The sequence below is a fragment of the Aotus nancymaae genome, unplaced genomic scaffold, assembly GCF_030222135.1.
Source record: "Aotus nancymaae isolate 86718 unplaced genomic scaffold, 86718_ANA_hifiasm-v0.15.2.pri h1tg000079l, whole genome shotgun sequence".
NCBI classification, from domain to species: Eukaryota; Metazoa; Chordata; class Mammalia; order Primates; family Aotidae; genus Aotus; species Aotus nancymaae.
The window spans coordinates 11,548,096-11,569,350 of NW_026988494.1; the positions used below are offsets into that span (position 1 = coordinate 11,548,096).

At 37.0% G+C, this 21,255-nt stretch overlaps 1 protein-coding gene across 6 annotated transcripts in view; it reads right to left on the reverse strand.

Annotated features, from left to right (window-relative positions):
- DLC1 (DLC1 Rho GTPase activating protein) overlaps positions 1-21,255 on the reverse strand; it is a 422,870-nt gene that overhangs the window by 110,922 nt on the left and 290,693 nt on the right. The window contains exon 6 of one of the 6 annotated variants that reach the window (XM_064368820.1): positions 15,754-17,391. The exons of the other annotated variants lie outside the window; for them this stretch is intronic. Coding sequence (XP_064224890.1) covers positions 17,378-17,391 — 14 coding nt within the window. The 3' untranslated portion in view covers positions 15,754-17,377. Of the gene's footprint in view, positions 1-15,753; positions 17,392-21,255 lie in introns of those variants that run through there. 6 annotated transcript variants of the gene reach the window in all.

The following is a 21,255-nucleotide window of genomic DNA, read 5'->3' on the forward strand; positions in this document are numbered from 1 at the left end:
AAAAAACAAAACCAGAACTAATTTTTAACCTTTTCATAGTAAACGTGAAGAAACACTGTGGGCCCTAAACATTCCATTTTGTTACGGATAAGAAAGCAGGCAGGGCATAGAGGCTCATACCTATAATCCCAGCACTTTGGGAGGCTGAGGTGGGAGGATTTCTTGACCTCAGAAGTTTGAGACCAGCTTGGGCAACATAGATCCAATCCCTACAAAAAACAGGAAAATTAGCTGGGTGTGGTGGTGTGTGCCTGTATTAATAGCTACTTGAAGGCCTGAGGTGGGAGGATGGATTGAGCCCAGGAGTTTGAGGTTACAGTGAACTATGATTGTGCCACTACACTCCAATGTGGGTGACAGGGCAAGACTCTGTCTCAAAAACAGCAAAAGAAAGTAAACCTAGGAAAACCAAACTCTCCTTTTAAAAATGCTTCCGATATACTGAGAAAAATACTGAGCATGGTTTTTCTCTTTGATATGACTATTTCTCATTTATTTGGCTCAAACTGATACTATATAATATTCCATCACATGGGAAAGAATGGCTAGAATCTCAAAGCCTTTGGGTTCTCATCCCAAATTTATCATCAATTTGCCTGGTAGCTTCAGAGTTGCATAGATAGAGGGATAGCTGTTGAACCTGACAAATGTATTTTGTCAGCAATTAGAGATGGCAATCATTCTGTTGCAAGATCAAAAGCAGATGAGCTGTTTCAATCAATTATGTTCTTACAGATAGCAACAGCGCAACAACATTATTGAACCTTCTATATAAATAAATAGCTCCTGACAGTGGTACAAGATCAAGTGGAAGCAATTGTGAATATAGCTCTTTGCTACTTAGATCCATATGATATGAAGTATAGTTAATGGAAATGAGGATCATTAATTTCTAGGAAAGGAGATTCAGAGAAAATTTTATAGTTTCTTTGTGTGATTGAAGTACTTCTGTGAAGAAGGAGAACTAAATTTGTTTTGGTTTGTGTAACCTCAAAGTATAAAATATTACCAATAGGTAGAAGCCATACAAAAACAGATTTCAGATCAACTCAGAAGATTATTTTCTAACGTAATTCCTTAGAGATGGTGCCACCTTACCAAGTAACATGCCCATCCCTGGAGGTTTTCAAGAAGAGGCTTGATGACCATGTGGCAGGAACATTGTGGTTGACCTATAGCAGTATTATCCTTCTCTTGGATTTTAGGAATCATGAACAAAGCATGAGCAAGGGGTCATTACAGAAATATAGACTGTCACTTTTAATTTTGTCAGTTTATGACATTTTAATTGCCATTTATAATTACGACGATTTAACAAAATAAAAGATAAGTCAAGCAAAAGAGAACAATAATGTAAGGATGATCATTCTAGAACAGTAAGTAAATCCAGCTTTATAAGATATATGCCATTTATATGAATTAAAATACAACCAATGCTATACATTCTGAATTGATACACACACACACAAATGTGAACTGGAAGAAGAAATAATGGCATATGAGAGTGGTTATCTCTAATTAGGGGAAGGAGAATGGGACTCGAGGGCTGTTTAAAAGGGACTTCAACTTTATCCACAATAGTTTATTTCTTTATGTAAAAAATGATAACACAAATATGACAAAACTTTTACATTTGTTAATTCTGGATGCAGGAAGAAAAAATATTTTATTCTTGTGTATTTTTCTCTATTCAAAGGGATTGCCCATTCCTCTCAAATAAAACAAGAAGACTCTTAGCTCTACTACATTGCCTTTATTTTTCTCATTTCAACATGTACCCATTACTGCACACAGGCCATTATTTGGGAGACAGGAGACTATTCATCTATCAATTGTCTCTTATAGGCCTACTATGAATCATGAATTGTGTTTATGCTTCCTCCAATTCTGTGGTTCTGTGATTCTATGGTTCTACAGTTAACTTTTCACAGATACTCCTTTTACAATTTCTTTCAGAGCTTTCATTTCTTCTGAAACTGGGAAAAAGTTTTCCAGGGAAACTCTGATCATCTGTGATCATTGTGTTTATTATCTTTTAGAGCTAAGAGAACATTTAAGTCTCATTTAAGTCATGAGAGTCATGACATACTAATATTGCACACCTAATAACCAAATATCTTTAAATACTTCTGTGAAGCCAATTATAATCGTGGCTTGAAATGAGATGAAAATATTTCTAGTGGTAGGGGTGTTTGAAATGGAGATACAATGAGGCTTGAATTTGATTCTACTACTTCAGAGGAATTAAAATCTATCCTAGAACTTTCTAGAGTTTATGCTTCTTGACTCGGGTCATTCTTGATGTCTTCTTGAAAGTATGTTTATGCAAGGCAAAGTACTTAGTCAGTGATACGTATGCAGTAGTTGTTTTTCTGATGAATGAATGCATGAGAACCTATATTGGTTCCTGTTTTTGACTATTTCATTCATTTTGTTTAATCCTGCAAATAATTTCCTACCTGGGGGTCTGAGGACGTCTAGTAGAGTAAAGATAGTATTAATAACATGTCATTGAATGATTTTCAAAATTTCAGAAAGCTTCAAGAAATCTAACTTAAAATCTTCAACTTGTTTGCTCTTGGCTAGAATGATGTCAACATAGTTTGTTAAGAGCAGCTTTCCTATGCTGATCAGATTCCCTAGTTAGTAGCTATTTCGTCCCTTGATTTATTATTTTAAGTAGAGTGATAATTAATTGCTTAATAAATACGTTTTTGTGGCTAAAATTTTCAGAATATAGGCTTTATGGGTTTTATGGGGGTAAATAACAAAAGGAGGATTTGGCATAAAAAATGTGTTGGGAACTATAAAAATCTGAATATAATAAGTGCTAAAACTAATCTGATGAGACTTCAGGAACAGCCAAAATATACTTATTGGAGAGGTAATGACAAGGACATACTAGGTTTTTTTTTGGACATAATTAGTTTAAACTTCTTTTTGCTTGATCTTGGCTTTAGACTGATGATGCATTCTTCTAAGAACAAAGTATTTCATTTAAAAGGAAGAGATTGGCCAGTGCAATGGCTCACGCCTATAGTTCTAGCACTTTGTAGGGCTGTAACCGGCAGATAGGTTGAGCCTAGGAGTTCGAAGTTGCTCAGCCTGGGCAGCAGAATGAAACCATGTCTCAAAAACAAACAAATAAAAGTAAAAAGATTAAGTTAATTTTAGATTGAAGAAATCTCTTGGAAGCTAAGTTCAGTCTTAGAAGAAAGTGACAATCACAAGTGTGATCTGGGCTAATAATTAAATTTTAAAATATGTGATAAGACAAAATATGTGTTGCTAAGAGGATAAAGCAAAGTCATCTCCCAAACTAATATGAGTAATTATCAGTTTCATAGTTATTCCATTTGTTTTGAATTGGTACCATTTACAAAGGCAAAGGAGAGATGCTGAGATGGTTCTAGATATTACCCCTCCCAGTTGATCGAAAGCTCTTGACCTTCTCTTTTTGTATGGTAGAGTCATTTCAGCACGGTATTCCCAAGTGAAAGAAAGTTCATGTCTTTTCTTCCTGTCTGTTAGGTATACTTTTCTATACAAGTAAAACTAATTTAAAATTTTAAAAAAACAGTTATTCCTATATGAAGATTTTAGGTTGGCTTTGAGATTTCTAGGTTTATCATTCTTTAAAATGGAAAATGTAGCTTATTTCTTTCCATCTCATAAAGTATTCTTTATGTAAACAATATAAATAACTTCTAGTTGACCCTCAACCTTCATATAAGGTCATACCTCCTTGGCATGGCTTTTTGTTGTTTTTATTTTTGTTTTGAAATGGAGTCTCACTCTGTCACTGGGCTGGAGTTCAGTGGTGCTATCTCAGCTCACTGCAATCTCCAACTCCCAGGTTCAAGTGATTCTCCTCCCTCAGCCTCCTGAGTGTCTGGGATTACAGGCATGCACCACCACACCCAGCTAATTTTTGTATTTTTAGTAAAGATGGGGTTTCACCATGTTGGCCAGTCTGTCCCGAACTTCTGACCCCAGATGATCTGCCTGCCTGGGCCTCCCAAAGTGCTGGGATTACAGGCATGAGCCATGGTGCCCAGCCTGCCATGACATTTTGCTCACCGAGTTCAACAAACATTTTCATCTAATAGCAGCTTAACAGCTTAAAATGGACTTTGCATATAACCTCATCTCAATTCATTGATCTCGAAGCTCGCTTTTAAAAATACCTCTAAATAATACTAACTAGTAAACTTCTCCTTTTCCTTATTTTTTTAGAGACAGAGTCTTGCTGTGTTATCCAAGGTGGAAGAATGTAGTGGTGCAATCATAGCTCACTGTAACCTCTCCAATAGCTGGGAATACAGGCATGCACCACCACACCTGGCTAATTTTTAAGTTTTTTTTGTAGATAGAGATCTTGCCATGTTTCCCAGGCTGGTCTAGAACTCCAGGCCTCAAGCAATCCTCCCACCTCCTTCCAAGGTGATGGGATTACAGGCTTGAGCCACTGGGATCCGCCTTCCCCTTGTTCTTTTGAAGCCTACTGCAATATCATGTCCCCTGGGAAGCTTTCCTGCCTGCTCTGCTGTCCTGCGTTTAGTGTTCCCTTCTCTGTATTCTATTGTTTTTAATATACATCTATTACAAATTCTTATTTTATACAAAATAGTTCTTATATTAAAATATTTTTATATATGGCTTCTGCATAAGATGGTGAGAGGAGGGATGATAACATAGAGGTGAGGGAAATGGGCAAAACCAGAGAGTGGCTGGGCACAGTAGCTCACACCTGTAATCCCAGCACTTTAGGAGGCTGAGATGGGCAGATCACAAGGTCAGGAGTTCAAGACCAGCCTGGCCAACATGGTGCAACCTTGTCTCTACTAAAAATACAAAAATTAGCTGGGCATGGTGGTGGGTACCTATAATCCCAGCTACTCGGGAGGTTGAAGCAGGAGAATTTCTTGAACCAGGACCCAGGAGGTGGAGGTTGCAGTGAGCCAATATTGCGCCATTGCACTCCAGCCTGGGCTACAGAGCAAGACTCCATCTCAAAAAAACAAAACAAGACAAAATAAAAAAAAAAAAAACAGTCAATACATTTTAGAGTCTGAGTCTGAAACTAGATCTTCCATCTCCAAGTCAGGCTCTTTCTACTCCACAGCATGGCTTTTCGTAACATGCTATGATGCTCGGTTTCACAAAATATTACAAGTATCACTATTGTTTTGGTTTGTTAAAACAATGATAATTAATTTTTTTTTTTGTTTGAGATGGAGTTTCATTCTGTTGCCCAGGCTGGAGTGCAGTGACATGATCTTGGCTCACTGCAACCTCCACTTCCCAGATTCAAGTAATTCTCCTGCCTCAGTCTCCTGAGTAGCTGAGACTACAGGCACCCGCTACCATGCCCAGCTAATTGTTTGTATTTTTAGTAGAGACGGGGTTTCACCATACTGGCCAGGCTGGTCTCAAACTCCTAACCTTGTGTTCCACCTACCTCAGCCTCCCAAAGTGCTGAGACTATAGGCATGAGCCACTGCACCTGGCCCTAAAATTTCTGATGGCCTGCATATATTATTTATAGTATGTTAGGCAATATTCTAAAAGAGTTAGACGTATTAATTACCTTAATCCTCGTAACAACCCTAGAAGATAAGTACTATTATTATTATTTTGAGATGGAGTCTTGCACTGTCACCTGGGCTGGAGTGCAACGGCGCAAACTCCGCTCACTGCAACTTCTGCCTCCCGGGTTCAAGCGATTCTCCTACCTCAGCCTCCCGATTAGCTGGGATTACAGGTACCCGCCACCACAGCCAGCTAATTTTTTGTACTTTTTTTTTTTTAAGTTGAGACTGGGTTTTACTATGTTAGCCAGGGTGGTCTCGAACTCCTGACCTCATGATCCACCTGCCTCGGCCTCCCAAAGTGCTGGATTATAGGAGTAAGCCACCAGGGGTACCCAGCTGCTAAGTACTACTATTATTCTTATTTTACAGATATGGAAATTGAGATGCTGAATGATTAAATAACTTGCTTGCCACTCATATAAAAGTGGTAGAGCTGATTTCTAACCAGATTAATTGGTTTTTAAATCCACATTCTTATAAAATAGACTTAAATACTGATGTTTTCTCTCCTAAATGGAACTTTGTACACGATCACTATCTACATAATTGGTTTCAATTTTTGTTGTTGTTGTTTTTTGTTTTTCTTAGAGATAGAGTTTCACTCTGTTGCCCTGGCTGGCATACAGTGGTACAATCCTAACTGACTGCAGCCTTGAACTCCAGGGCTCAAGGAATCCTCCTACCTCAGCCTGCTGAGTAAGTGGGACTACAGGTCCATGCCCAGCTAAGTTTTAAATTGTGTTTTTTTGGAGATGGGGTCTTACTATACTGCCCAGACTGGTCTGGAACTCCTGGCCTCAAGTGATCCTTCAGACTTGGCCTCCCAAACTACTAGGGTTACAAACATGACCCACTGCACCCAGCCCTTCAGTTTTGATTCAGTGCATATTATAGAACCTAGGTTTGGCTCTGAATCTCCATTTATAGCCTCAACTATAATTACAGAGTACACAAAAAAATGGAGTTGATACAGATTACTGAATACATTGAGTTTCATGTGGATAGTTATTATGAAACAAGCAGGGTTTTTATTTTTGGACTTTTTTTCTCCTCCTACCCTTCAAATAATAAAACAAACTAGCAATTGAGGGAAAAAAAGCCAACAACCTGTTTCTGATTTGTTTGGGACTGCATCCAAGGTTTTTGGAATTCTTCAGAGTTGTATTTTCAGAGTGTTCAAAGCAGGAATTCACTTTTGAAATAACTCTGAGATGAAAAAATGAAATTGTCACCTATATTGTGTCAAACCGCAATTTTAATGATTTTTTGCATGTAATAAAAATTAAAATATTACAGTTTACATTATAAAGATCACTTTGAGTGTAAAATCTAAATAAAACAGCATGAATAAGAACAAATACAAATATTTTATACCTTCTGATCATACATTATTGTAAGAATTTAGATTATTTAGAAAATTAAGAAGGCAGCATTTAACAACTACAAGAACTATAAAATATAGCTGAGAATGTGTCAGAGAAGAAAAGCTCCTAATTTCTAATATAGTAGAATAAAAGCTGTAGTCACCATTCAAGTTATTTAAATACTATTGTAGTTTAATGATACAGAAGAAAGATCAATTTGTGCCACTGAGATTTTTGGAGTCTCCAAAATCTCCAAATGTAGATTCTGGACAGCCTTATCTATGCTCTTATAATACTGAACTCCTCATCTCTGATTGTTTCTCTAAAACGCATCATGAATGTATATAAAATGTATTTTTAAATTTTTATTTATTCAAACCTTTATTTTATGTTCAGGAATAAATGTGCAGGTTTGTTATATAGGTAACTCATGTTGTGGGGTTTGTCATACAGATTATTTTTTCCCCCAGGTACTAAGTCTAGTACCCAATAGGATGTTTCTTTTTGTTTTTTTGTTTGTTGTTTTTTGTTTTTTTTTGAGACTGAGTCTTGCTCTGTTACCGGGCTAGAGTGCAGTGTGCCATCTTGGCTCACTGCAACCTCCACCTCCCAGCTTCAAGTGATTCTCTTGCTTCAGCCTCTTGAGTAGCTGAGACTACAAGTGTACGCCACCACATCCAGCTAATTTTTATATTTTTAGTAGAGATAGGGTTTCACCATGTTGATCAGGATGGTCTTGATCTCTTGACATCATGTTTCACCCACCTCGGCCTCCCAAAGTGCTGGGATTACAGGCGGGAGCCACCGCGCCCGGTCCCAATAGGGTATTTTAAAATTAAAAACGTTTTAATAAGTTTTGTTTTTAATTGACACAATAATTGTACATTTACGGGGTACTGTGTGATGTTTTGATACATATATACGTTGTATGATGGTTAGATCAGATAATTGACATATTCATCACCTCAAACACTTGTCATTTCTTTGCAGTGAGAAAATGTTATATCAAGTTTTTATTTGTAGATATTTAGGCCAGTGAGCTGGGTCTTTATTCTCCAGACTTAGTAAAATTGCCTTCTTTCTACCATCTCTGCAGAATTTCTTAGTCTGCCTGTCTCCTTGCCTTCACTCTGCACTTTATCTTTTCCCTCCTATTTACTCATTCATTTGATTTGTATTTCAGTTCCCACACTGTGACTTTACCTTTTTCAAAACTGAAGTTTCCTCAACCGTTTTACAATTCTTTTACAATTCTTAATTATTTATTTATTTTTGAGACAAGCTGTCACTCTGTTGCCCAGGCTGTTGCAGTGGTGCGATTACAGCTCACAGCAAACTTGACTTCCTAGGCTCAGGTGATCCTCCCACCTCTGCCTCCTGAGTAGCTGGGACTACAGGCATGCACCTCCATGCCTGGCTAATTGTTGTATTTTTTGTAGAGACAGGGTCTCACTATGTTGCCAAGGCTGGTCTTGAACTCCTGGGCTCAAGTGATCACCCACCTCAGCTTCCCAATGTGCTGGGATTACAGGCGTAAGTCACCATGCCTGGCTAGCTTCCCCCATCCAACATGTCTTATTTCCTTTCTTTATGAAAGAAAACTTGAGATTTCAGTCTTAGTCAATCTGTCATGAAAAACAAATAGTAGGAAAGTGGGATTCAGTCCTATGCCTCTTCTTCTGAACACTTGCCTTGCACACTTTACCTTCGTCTTTTTTTTTTTTTTTTTTTTGAGACGGAGTTTCGCTCTTGTTACCCAGGCTGGAGTGCAATGGCGCGATCTCGGCTCACTGCAACCTCCGCCTCCTGGGTTCAGGCAATTTTCCTGCCTCAGCCTCCTGAGTAGCTGGGATTACAGGCACGCGCCACCATGCCCAGCTAATTTTTTGTATTTTTAGTAGAGGCGGGGTTTCACCATGTTGACCAGGATGGTCTCGATCTCATGACCTCGTGATCCATCCGCCTCGGCCTCCCAAAGTGCTGGGATTACAGGCGTGAGCCACCGCGCCCGGCCTACCTTTGTCTTTTCTTAAACTTAAGTTAGTGTTGACTTCATAGTATCTAGGTTGTGTTCACTTACGTGCTGTTCAATTAGTCACTAGTTTCTACATTTTCCATTTTAGATTGGAAGATGCTGGAGAAAACTCAGCATTAAGTGTCAATAATCAATATGATTTTTTCAAAATGTTTATTTGGATGATTTAGTTTTTCAAACAATACCTGGGCTACTCAGCCAAAATAATGGATAGGGAATTTCAGTGGGAAATTAGTAACAGGGAAGGGAAATAAGATGTAACAAGAATTCTAAAATCCATAGAATCCAATCTTCTGCGGATTTTAGAATTCTGTTGGGGATGAGTATTTCTAACCCTGGAAAGCCATCAAAAATCAAATAAAGATTGAATTTCATATGAATAGGAAGAAGTTGAAGAAAACCTGGAGATTGTGCACAATCCTCTTCTGGTGACACATTTGGACAGAAGTGTTTTGATAGGTTAGACTAGTTTCCCATCCTCTCTTCCTCCCAGTTTTATTCTAAGAAAGCTTACCCCTCCCTCTATAGTGTACTTGGTTGTAAACAGAGGCTCTTACTTTTTAAGGCAAATATTCCTCAGGATTATGGACAGAAGAGGAAATTCTCTTTTAAATAGTTTTGTGATATGACTCCTGTCTTTTACTTGAGATAAACCTTTTGGGAAACAGAACAAAATGCGTGGAAAATACCATGACAGGAAAAGAGCTCTGTAGTTTCACCTTAATTTTAGATCAATTCTCTTCATTGGAAGTGTCATTAATGGTTTTTGCTGACTCATTTCCCTGCCATTGCTATTACCCAGGAGGAAGACAACATGACAAGCCATGCACAGACTTCATAGCATTAGTAACTTCTTGAGTCTTTGCTGTGTTTTGTGTCAACAGAATCATTGTAGTACTCTTGGTGTGTGTTTGGGGTGGGGATGACTTTGAAGAAAGTCTTGAAGTTTGGAGGGACAAAAATGCTCAGGGGGAAAAAAGACTTCTGTTAAGGAAAATATTGCTGTCAAGCCAGAAATATTCTCAAAGTCTTCATTAGGTCTAGTAATCTCCAAGGATTAGGATGACAGGACCCATGGTTGGATGAGCTCTGTTGGATGTGCTAATACGTAGAGGCTGAGCGGCTCGATAGGTGGAAAAAAGAAAGGCTGAGTGCAGCAGCGAGCTCTGAAAAGAGGAGCTGTCTTTGCAATGCTCATTCATGTTCAGTTATTTGCTGGTCAATGTAACAAGAACCCCTATCATAGGTGAAGGTTAAGTACACTATTTCCCTTAGACTTCAAAGTCAGCTTTAGTATTTTGCTGATAAATATTGATGATTAAGGCTTAAATTCCAGATTTTGAAAACCTTTTTATCTAAAAATAAATTAATAATTATGGATGTAGACAGTTTCAGGGTAATTTCAACTCTTGTTACACACACACACACACACACACACACACACACACACACACAGAGAGAGGTTTTAGAAGCAGTAAAATATTTTATTGACCTAAAGTTACGGCTATTTCATTTCATTATGAGTAGGATACTTTACAAATAAAATAAATCATTGGCAAATAAAATGCTGTACTTTAATGATCTGAAAACATGACATCTTTTTAAATAGGCACTAGGTTATTTTGCAGATTTCACCAATTACTTGTCACACTATGGCTGGAAATTCTGACCATTCCATTCATTTATTAACTCAGCCAGAAAACTGTTTTTAAATATTTATGGGAATGCTTGTGGTCAAATTCTTTCATTGCCTTTTACATATAACTAAGTGGAGAGAATGCTTTTCAATCAGTTTCTGGTACAAGCACCTGCCTTGCATTTTGCACCATAATTGTAACTATGACACTAATTGCCTTGCTTCTTTAACACCTCCTTGATCATAAGGCCTGAATTTGGCCAGTCTTGCAATGGGGCATTTTGTGACCCCATGTTAAAATGAGGCGGTTGTAGACCAGATGGCATTATTGGGTGGTCACACTTGGAAAAAAAATGCCAAAAACTACATCGCAAATTTTGATTTTTAGACAGGAAAATAGAGTTCATTTCAGTCTGCAGCACAGACCAATAAATATCATTTGCACCTCTAAGAATAGCTGGTACTCACTCTAAGGCAGGGTTTCTGAAAATGGAGTCTGGTACCCCAGTAAGTGTGCAAGATGATCTGTTGGAGAAAATATGACTAACTTTTATTTATATCTTTTTTTTTTAATTGAAGACTGAAATTAAGCTTTGCAAATATTTAACTTAAGTGGATTAATGCTAATTCTCACTTCATTTCACATGGCATGTGTCACTTACAATACTCAAAATCTTTTAAGGGGAGATTATTGGGTCCATGGTATAAATGGATTGGCCAGGTCTCTCTCAATCATTCTTTTGCTTTTGTCATTTACATTAGTGGGTGGGGTCCAATCTTTTGGTTTCTCTGGGCCACATTGGAAGAAGAAGAATTATCTTGGGCCACATATAAAATAGACTAACACCAATGATAGCTGATGAGCTAAAAAAAAAAGTAGCAAAAAATTCTTCTAATATTTTAAGAAAGATTAACGAATTTACTTGGGCTGCATTCAAAGCTGTCTTGGGCTGTGTGCAGTCCACAGGCTGTGGGTTGGACAAGCTTAATTTAAATGTTTCAAGTCACTTACAGATGAACGTAAGTAAATATGAGAGAGTTTAAAGATATATTATCTTCTGTGTAAAAAATTTGACTGAAATAGTGCTAATAAGTCAGGACAAAGTGAAGAGCAAGAGAACATTGATATTTCTCTGAGTCCTATTAGGAATTATTGATATGTTGACAATCTAATCAGATTTGACAAAATTTCTGCCTCCACTTTCTCCCCCATGGAAGGATCAAGAAGACTATTAAAATATATATATCCACTTACTCTTTTTCAAAGTGAACCTTGATCTAGAGGAAAATTGTGCCTTGAGATGTTAGCTAATGATAGAGCAAAGTCATCACTATTAGCAAGACATTTTAAATGTATCCTATGATTTCTCCTGTGATATTTAGTTATGTAATACCCAATTAATGTTTAATGAAAAACTTGACTGAATAGCCAATGACCTAAAGACATTGAGGAAACATGTTCATCTTGCCTTAGAGAAAATGACTAAAAGAATCCTTGAAAAACAACGTGGTGGTCAGGCTAAAATACCTTGAATGTATTTCCTAGTAAAAATTCAGTCAACATTGCAAAAGAGCTGAATAAACCAGTTTTATAACAAATTATGAAGTCTTAAAGGTTTGGAATATATAGTAAATGTAAGCACAGGTGTTTCTAATAGGTCTCGGCTTATAGTATTTGCTAAATTTTGTTTCAATGATGGAATATGAATGATTACCTACCCCCTTTCATTATGAGCCACTAAAGGAAAGAAAAACCAATGAGGTGATATTCTCAACAGTAAATGGCTCTTTTAATAAATATAATATTTCATCTAAAAACTATAAATTTAACCACAGAAAGAATTTTAGGCTAAGTTTATGGAGATAGCATTGCAAAATTAACAGGCGAGCTATTTTAGCAAAAAGTTAAAGCTAAAGTGCACAAAATGCTACAGACCGACATTGATATTCTAATATTTTAATTAAACCCAAATTAGTAAAAAACAGTGAATTCTTTACAATATTGGAAACGTGGTAGGGAGTGACCACAAACACCATTTGTCACCATACAGATGTTTGCTTTGCTGGTTATCTCATAGCAAGGAACTGGAATTTGAGATGACTTACTCATTTTTATTTTACAAAAAGCAAATAACTCAAATTTACTGACATTTCAGTGATGATAAGCAGCTGTCACTATTATGCTACTGAGAATACATTTTTTTAAAGACTACATAATTTGTTTCTCCAAGATAAAGGTGGCACTTACACAATGAGTGAGCAAGTAACTGCTTTATAAAAGAAACAAGTTGAGTTATGTATAAATCATTCTAAAAATATTTTAGAAATGTGTATATTGTTATATGAATTTATTACTGAAAATGGTATGTGTATACTGCCTATTAAAATACTCATACACAAATTTTAAAAATCTGAACACAGTTTTCCAGTCTATTAAAATTTTTGACAAATTGTACACTTGCAGTAATTTCAAACATACATGTTCAAAATATAAAAATGCAGTTTCCCATTTGTTTCAAGACACCAAAGCATATATATTTACTTGTAAAATTTAAATAAAATCCTTTGGATTATTGTTAGGCTGGATACAAATTTTACATCATGATTTAGTAAAAAAGTTGCGTTTTGTCCATTTGGAGTTACATGTCTTTTTCTACCTTCATGGCCTTTAAAATCAAGTATTAAAATAAACTGCAGTTTGAATCAGTGCCACCATCTTTAGGCTAAGGTTTAAAAAGCAACTTCAAGCATATTCTGTAGTGTATTTTATCCTAAAAGTAATTCATTATAACACTTATAGAGAAAGCAAAAAGTTTCTTTTGGCACTATTAAAAAATAAAATAAACTCAACATTAAAAATAGACATATTTCATGTTTGCTATACACTATATATTAGTACAGTATAACATGAACATTATTTAGAGTAGTGGTTCTCAACTGGAGTGATTTTTTTCTCCCTAGGGGACATTTAGCAGTGTCTGGAGAGGTTTTGGCTGTCATACCTGGGGGAAGTACTGCTGACATATAATTCGTAGAATCAAGGGATGCTGTTAATGTCCTTAATGTACAGTTCCCCATGACAATGAAGTATCTTGCCCAAAATGTCAATAGTGCTGGGGTTGAGAAACCATGCTTTAGTGATTATATATGTACATACATACATATAGATATACAAATGTAATATATATAGTGTGTACTTGACAGTATTTTACTTGTGAATACCCATTTAAAAAAATTTGGAGGGCCAGATGTGGAGGCTTATGCCTGTAATCCCAGCACTTTGGGGGGCCGAGGCGAGCGGATCACAAGGGCAAGAGATGGAGACCATCCTCGCCCACTCTGTGAAACCCCATCTCCACTAAAAATACAAAAAAATTAGCTGGGTGTGGTGGCATGCTCCTGTAGTCCCAGCTACTTGGGAGGCTGAGGCAGGAGAATCTCTTGAACCTGGAAGGCGGAGGTTGTAGTGAGCTGAGATCATGTCACTGCACTCCAGCCTGGCGACAGAGTGGGACTCTGTCTCAAAAAAATAAAAAAATAAAAAATAAAGTTTGGAGACCACTGTAAGTTATGACATTTGAGAAGCTGAATTACCAGTTGAGATTCTATTTGGGTCAAAGTGTAAAATGTCTGGTATTTGTTTTAACTCACCATAGTATTTTAATTTAAAATCTATCCTATGTTTACCTCTCTGAATTATAAACCATGGGTTGACAAGGACTTCTCAGTGAGCAACGCCACATGTGTATGTCTTTAAGGCTGGCTTTTGTTGTTGTTACTGTTTTAAGGTACTAAACTGTTTAAAGCATCAAGATTTCATGAGGTTTTTTAATACTGGCATACAGAATTCAGGAAATTTAGTAATAAAATATGGACATAAAAATAAATGTCATGAAACTTATTCATATCTTGTTACCTATCAGTTTCTAAGCAGAGAGGGACTAAATTTAGAAACACAGCTAAAGATTTTTGTTATCAGGCTCCTTGCCTCTATTTTGGCCAGTCTTCCAAAGAACATTATGAGGAGAAACAATTTTTATTATTTATCAGTCACTTTGTCTACTAGTAGAAACTACTAGGTCTTACAAAAATGTAGCAAATTCACATCAGTTTTAAAGGCTGCTGTAATTAGTCTTCCTTTCTTTGGTGCAGGGTTTTTAGATTAAAAGTTCTTCTTATGTAATTTTATCGAACTTCTGCTTCCTTTCTTCAATGTCCAGCATTTCAGATCAAATATGAGTTGTGACCTTGGAACAGTGACTTACGGACTAAGTTATAAAATTAAAAAGATAATAGACATTTGATTTCAGGACCAGAAACACACACACACACACACACACACACACACTCTCTCTCTCTTTCAGTAGTGTGCCCTAATTAATGCTAAGAACTAAGATAGTTTTACAAGCATTCCTTAAAACTTGAAAGAGCTGATGATGTGAGAAAAATCATAAAATGTTTCTATCAGAAGAAAAATTAATGGCCCAACATCTATTATTTGCAGCTAAGTTGTAAAAATATCATTTATAATATGTGCATTAATTATATTCTGCACATGACTATTTTAGTTGAGGTTAAAGAATATGACGAATGTTAAAGAAGATGAAAATAAAATGAATGTTAAGAGTAACTTGATGACTTTGATTTTTCTAACTCAATTTCTTCTAAAGCCTGTAAATTCCAGAAAAACAAATACTTCCTTGAAAAAGAGATCTTTGGAGTCGGGGAACTGCTTGTTCACAAAGGCAACAGGAACTGCTAATAATTCCTATAGCTATTTGATATATATTGATGTATCCATGTTCATCTGTGACTATCAACCTATATATCCTTGTAAATCTATAGATAGGTATCTGTAAAGAGACATCTCAAGATTTTTGAGACTCCATTCAATCTTAATTTCCAACATTGCATGTAATTTTCACTATAAAAGCTTAATTCCTTTGGAGAGTTAGTGCAAATAGAGAACAATAACGTCATGATGAGATACAGACTTCGAGGAAGTAGCTAAGCTCACTCACTAGTGGATGACTTCTGCTCATCAGCCTCTCTGACAAAATTAAAGCTTACTTGAGATTACAGAATATGGTATTACTTATAAACAGAAAAAAGCAAAACCTGCGATATAGTTTGGACATTGTCTCTGCCCAAATCTCACGTTGAAATGTAATCTTCAATGTTGGAGGTGGGACCTGGTGGTGTTTGGGTCTTGGGAGTGAATTTCTCAGGCAGGGTTTAGCACCATCCTCTTGGTACTGTCCTTGCAATAGTGAATGAGTTCCTGTGAGATTTGGTAGTTTAAAGGTGTGTGGTACCTCCCTCCTCTCTCTTGCTGCTGTTTCGACCATGTGAGATGCCTGCTCCCCCGTCACCTTCTGCCACGATTATAAGCTTTCTGAGGCACTCCCAGAAGCAGATGGTGGTGTTATGCTTCTTGTACAGCCTTCAGAACCAGGAGCCAATTAAACCTCTTTTCTTGCTAATACCCATTTTCAGGTATTTCTTTATAGCAATGCAAGGACAGCCCAACACACCCTGTAAATGTAAATATGAGAATGGCAAGTCTAGGCAATAAGCTAAAATCAGCTATGGCCTTTGAAATATGAAGATTATGGTTGCTAAATTTTGGTGTTTGGTGTTGGGTAGGGAGTAGAGAGGAAACAGTTTGTTCTTCCTCTCAAGTTTCTGTGGTTAAATGCTACCAGAGCAAGGATAGAAAAAAATTGCAAACTTGTTGCTCATCTGTCATTACTGATTTCTTGTTAATTTCTTGCTTTTATTTTTTTTTAAATAGCTGAAAAAGCACAGCATATTCCAATAGTTCTATGATTTTCTTTTGTGCTTAGCAAATATGGGGTTTCCCCACCAATTCTGGGTATCTTTAAATACTGTTTTAGGAAGAGCAGAATATTTATTAGAGGGGGAAGATCAAAGATTATAGCACTGAATGACATCAACAATGTCATTGTCAACAAACTTTTATTGCAGGTATTGTCAACGTCAATCTCAACAAACTTTTTTTTTTTTTTTTTTGAGACCGCGATCGGCTCACTGCAACCTCTGCCTCCTGGGTTCAAGCAATTCTCCTGCCTCAGCCTCCCAAGTAGCTGGTACCACATGCATGCGCCACCACGCCCAGCTAATTTTTGTATGTTTTAGTAGAGACAGGGTTTCACCATGTTGGCCAGAATGGTTTCAATCTCTTGATCTCATGATCTGCCTGCCTCAGCCTCCCAAAGTGCTGGGATTACAGGCGTGAGCCACCGCACCTGGCCAATGTCAACAAACTTTTATTGGAGACAAAAGTTTAGAAGAATAAATAAATCGAAGTATGCTAACCCTGCTAATAGGTGTAAAATTGTATCATAGAGTAAACAGAAGCAGTAAGATTTGCTCTTTTACAGAGGTCTATATTTCAAAAAGCTTTTTTTTTTTTTTGAAAATTCATTTACTACATTAAATCAATTTTAGACATTCTCTGACTTTTGGAGAGAAGAAAATTGATATTTTGCTATAGTAAGGCTGTTGATCCTGATTAGTTATTTGGTATCTGGTGGTTCAATAGAACCACTTTGGGTTTTCCATTTTTAGTGACTTGATAGTTAAATACATATTTTGACATCTTTTGAGGAAATTATTTTATGCCTTGATTTTCTTCAGAATGAAAACCACATAAAACATTTGCTGTTCTTGCTGCCTTTAAGTCTCTTTGGTCTGAAGTTCTTCTGCCTTAAATAGTCTGTTTGTGCTAAGTCATTTCATCTGTAGGAATAGAATGAAAATGTAAAATGAATAGAGTTTTAGTTTTCTCATTCTTCTAGACTTAGAGTTACTAAACAAATAAATAATGGGGGTGAGGTAGGAGATTAGCAGGACCTGTTTTCAAGACCCTGGTAATCTAAACAGGATGTAGCAAAGGAACTGCCTCAAACCGGCTAGGACTAGGAATTACAATGTATTTGCTTAAGATATGCCTGCCAGTGCCATGACAGTTTATAAATGCCGTGTCAATGACCTGGAAGTTACCTTATGTGGTTCTGGGAGCTCCTTGCCCCATTTTCCAGAAAGTCTGTGAATAATACGCTCTTTGCTTAGCATATAGTTAGGAGTGGGCATAAATATAGCTAGCTGTCAATGCACAAGGACTACTCTGTGCTACTCTGCCTAGGGGTAGCCCTGCTCTGTCTATGGAGCACCATTTTGCTGTACACTGTTGCTCTAATAAACTTGCTTTCTTTCACTGTCAGCTCACTCTTGAATTCTTTCCTGAATACAAAGCCAAGAGGCCTCCAAGGCTGAGTCCCAACTTTGGGGTTCACTTGCATCAGCTGGGTATGGGGAAGAAAGAGAAGGAGAGCAATATTTTCTGCAGGGATCTTTAAGATAAATACTGTTGTCTTTCTAAAACTCCTTGCAAGCCACTATATCAGTTATCAACAAATACTAGTCATGTTTCCTCTGTCTATTAGATATAAAACACAATAACAGCTTGTCAATTTCTTTTTCCTAGTTCCTTATAATTGAAACTATTTGTTACAGCATGATAACTATAAAGTAGAAATAAAACTAGACTGGAATTGAAAATAAAACAAAAGAAATGCCCAAATTGAGGAAGAGTAGTGGCTTTTTTGGGGCGCATACATGAAATCTCGGCTGGTAAAATAACTGTGTATTGTATATGTCAGCATTCTAGAATGAAATTTTAATACAACTCGTATGTTGAATGTTGGCAAACTAAAGCTGGTCAACAACCAGGTTAAATAAATCATAACCAGGACTTTCACACCCCATAGAAAAGGCATGTATGCAAGCAGCTGGTACTGTCCCTGAGAGACAAAAAAAATGAGCATTGACCCCAGTTTCAACAAATTATGTTATAAATATGTAAACACTCCATAAAGAATTTCTATGTTAAGAGATTTATGTTATGCTCTTAAGTTTATGCCACAAAGGCTTCCGTTCCTCTTAAATAATAATATAAATGGCTTTTTAAAAACTATCAGGATGACCAACCAGCCCTGATGCCCTTCCCAGCTTCCATGATTCCCTCCTGCCTATCTATATTCCTGATCTTCCCCTAGACTATGTTAGGGTTAGGTCCCTGTGTACATACACATTTCAATAGCACACTGGTTTTTTTTTTTTTAATTTGTTTTTTGGAACAATCAGGAATTCCTCTGTGCTCTGTTAAACTGCAGGTTTCATGAGGGCAGGGGTTGCGTCTGCATTTATTGCTATGCCTCTAGTGCTTAGCCTGATGTTTGACATGAGTGAATTCTTATTTGTTCATTTCTTAAGACCATATTTTCTGCTTATTCTGGTTTATAAGGTTTTGGTATTGCTCTGGGCACTCTTTATGCAAAAGAAAAGTGATTTAGAAAACGTTAACTATAATGTGATAGTTTAATGTGAGAAAATAGCAGAAAAAAATGGAGTGACAAATGGTTGCCTGTTTTTAATGATGGACGGCACAGTATTATTAACAGTGCTTGTGTTTTCTCGAGTGGCTTTCTTAGAATAGTTCCAAGAACTTCAAACATGCCTTTAATCCTTGAGTTATCTCTGTGATATGTAAAGCATTTTCAATCTTACCATATAACAGCTTGGGAGGCAGACAGGTCTGAAAAGCAGAAGTCCAGAAATGTTTTCCATTTGACTAAATGTTTGTTTCCAGTTTAAGATTTTGCTCATTTTCATTTGCTCTCATCCAAATTTGCTTTACTTAAGGGCACAGTTTTAATTTTTTTATTTGTATCGCTTTCCATTTGCTATTGTATAGATTTTTAAATGGCTTAATTTCCTTTTGGAATCATCACATTTCAAAAAGATGTTTAATGTAGTGTGAGTTTAAGATAGATATTAATGGACTGCTCTTCTTTTTAGTCTTGCTCAAAGAGAAAGTGAAGGACTTGATAAAAATTCTACATGATAATGTCAACATTAAATATACACAGATAAGGAAGTTACAAGCACTGAGAAAACAGAATTTTCTTCAGACATTATTTTTGGCTGTATGTAGCTCAGGAAAGCAAAATGACTACACAGACATGTACATACCCCCCGCCCACCGTCTAGAGGTGCACAATTGTGCATTACGCACATTTATGGACCCTAGTCCCATCTGTAATATACTTTATATCTTTGAAATATATAGAAATAACAACAGAAGCTTCTATATTTCTATATACAGATTAAAGAAGAATGTCTTCTGAGTTAAGACTACAGATTTTCAGAAAATGCATAAATTACAGAATCTTGAGAAGATGTTAAAAAATGATTGGTTTTAAATCCAAAGATTTACCATTTGAAAAGATATGCTATTAAAAAATGCTAATAAGTGTTTTATTTGCATGAATTAAAAATGAAACCTGAGAAGCTTCCATTTCCAGTGAAAGAACCCATGTAGCAGATTCTTTTTCCCTCTTTGACACCTCTTTGGTAATGCAGTCTCATCTTTTAGGTATCTTAGTCGTGTCTGCAGTGTAGCCCTAACTGTACAATAAAATTTCAAACCAATGCTTAATGAGAATTTGGTGACTTAGTGCATTTCATAACTGTTATGTTTATTTGTGTTTTTTTATTTTGAGACAGGGTCTCACTCTTGCCCAGGTTGGAGTGCAGTGGCATAATCTCAGTTCATGCAACGGTTTAACCTGCAACCTCTGCCTCCCAGGTTAAAGCAGTTCTCATACTTCTTCCCCCTGAGTAGCTGGGATTACAGGCATCCCCAACCATGCATGGCTAATGTTTGTATGTTTAGTAGAGACAGGGTTTCTCCATGTTGGCCAGGCTGCTCTGAAACTCCTGACTTCAAGGGATCTGCCCACTTCAGCCTCCCAAAGTGTTGGGATTACAAGTATGAGCCACTGTGCCTGGCTGTTTATTTGTTTTGTTCATAAAAATATATATTCTGAATATAATATGCTTGGGCCTCTTTTTCTCTTCTAAGTGAAGATCTCAAGTGTGGTAAAGAACAAATTGCAAGTTGATGGCAGAAAGTGAGCAGACATTATGAACGGCTAGGAAATCCTCAGAATGGTTAAACAGTGGAAAACATGCAAAGGAGGTTTCTTCTAACCAGGCGGGGCACCCCTAAATGACCAATTTAGTGTCCTTAGGGAAGTTTCCCTTTTAGCTTTCAGGACCCTGTTGGCAGGCTCTAGAGCCGGCTCTCCTATTTGCTTTGTCTGGGGGACCTTGCAGCTTTGCACTGTGAAACATGGCGTGTGGAACTGGCATATTGTCTCATCTTACTGAAGAGCCCCACCTCCTCCCAGGCCCCCACTTTGTTTTGTGGCTGCCGGAGGAGACTGAATTGCACCAGTTCTGCCAGACACACACCCGCCCAGGCGATGTTTTCTGTTTCAGGAACATGAAAAAGCCTCTTTTGGGGAGAGGTGTAAGGAGACAAACCAATTGCCACTTCCGAGTTGGAAAAACTGGATCCCTTTGTGCTCTTATCTCCATTCACTTCCAACTTTACTGATTTTACTGCTGCTGGGTCCCAGGGGATGTAAAAAGGAGAGGAGAAAATGATTTGAGTGCTGGTGGCAATGAATAAGTGGCAATAGATGTGTGTCATGACAGGGCTGTTATAAGGGCTTTGGTCCATGATTGGCAGTAAGA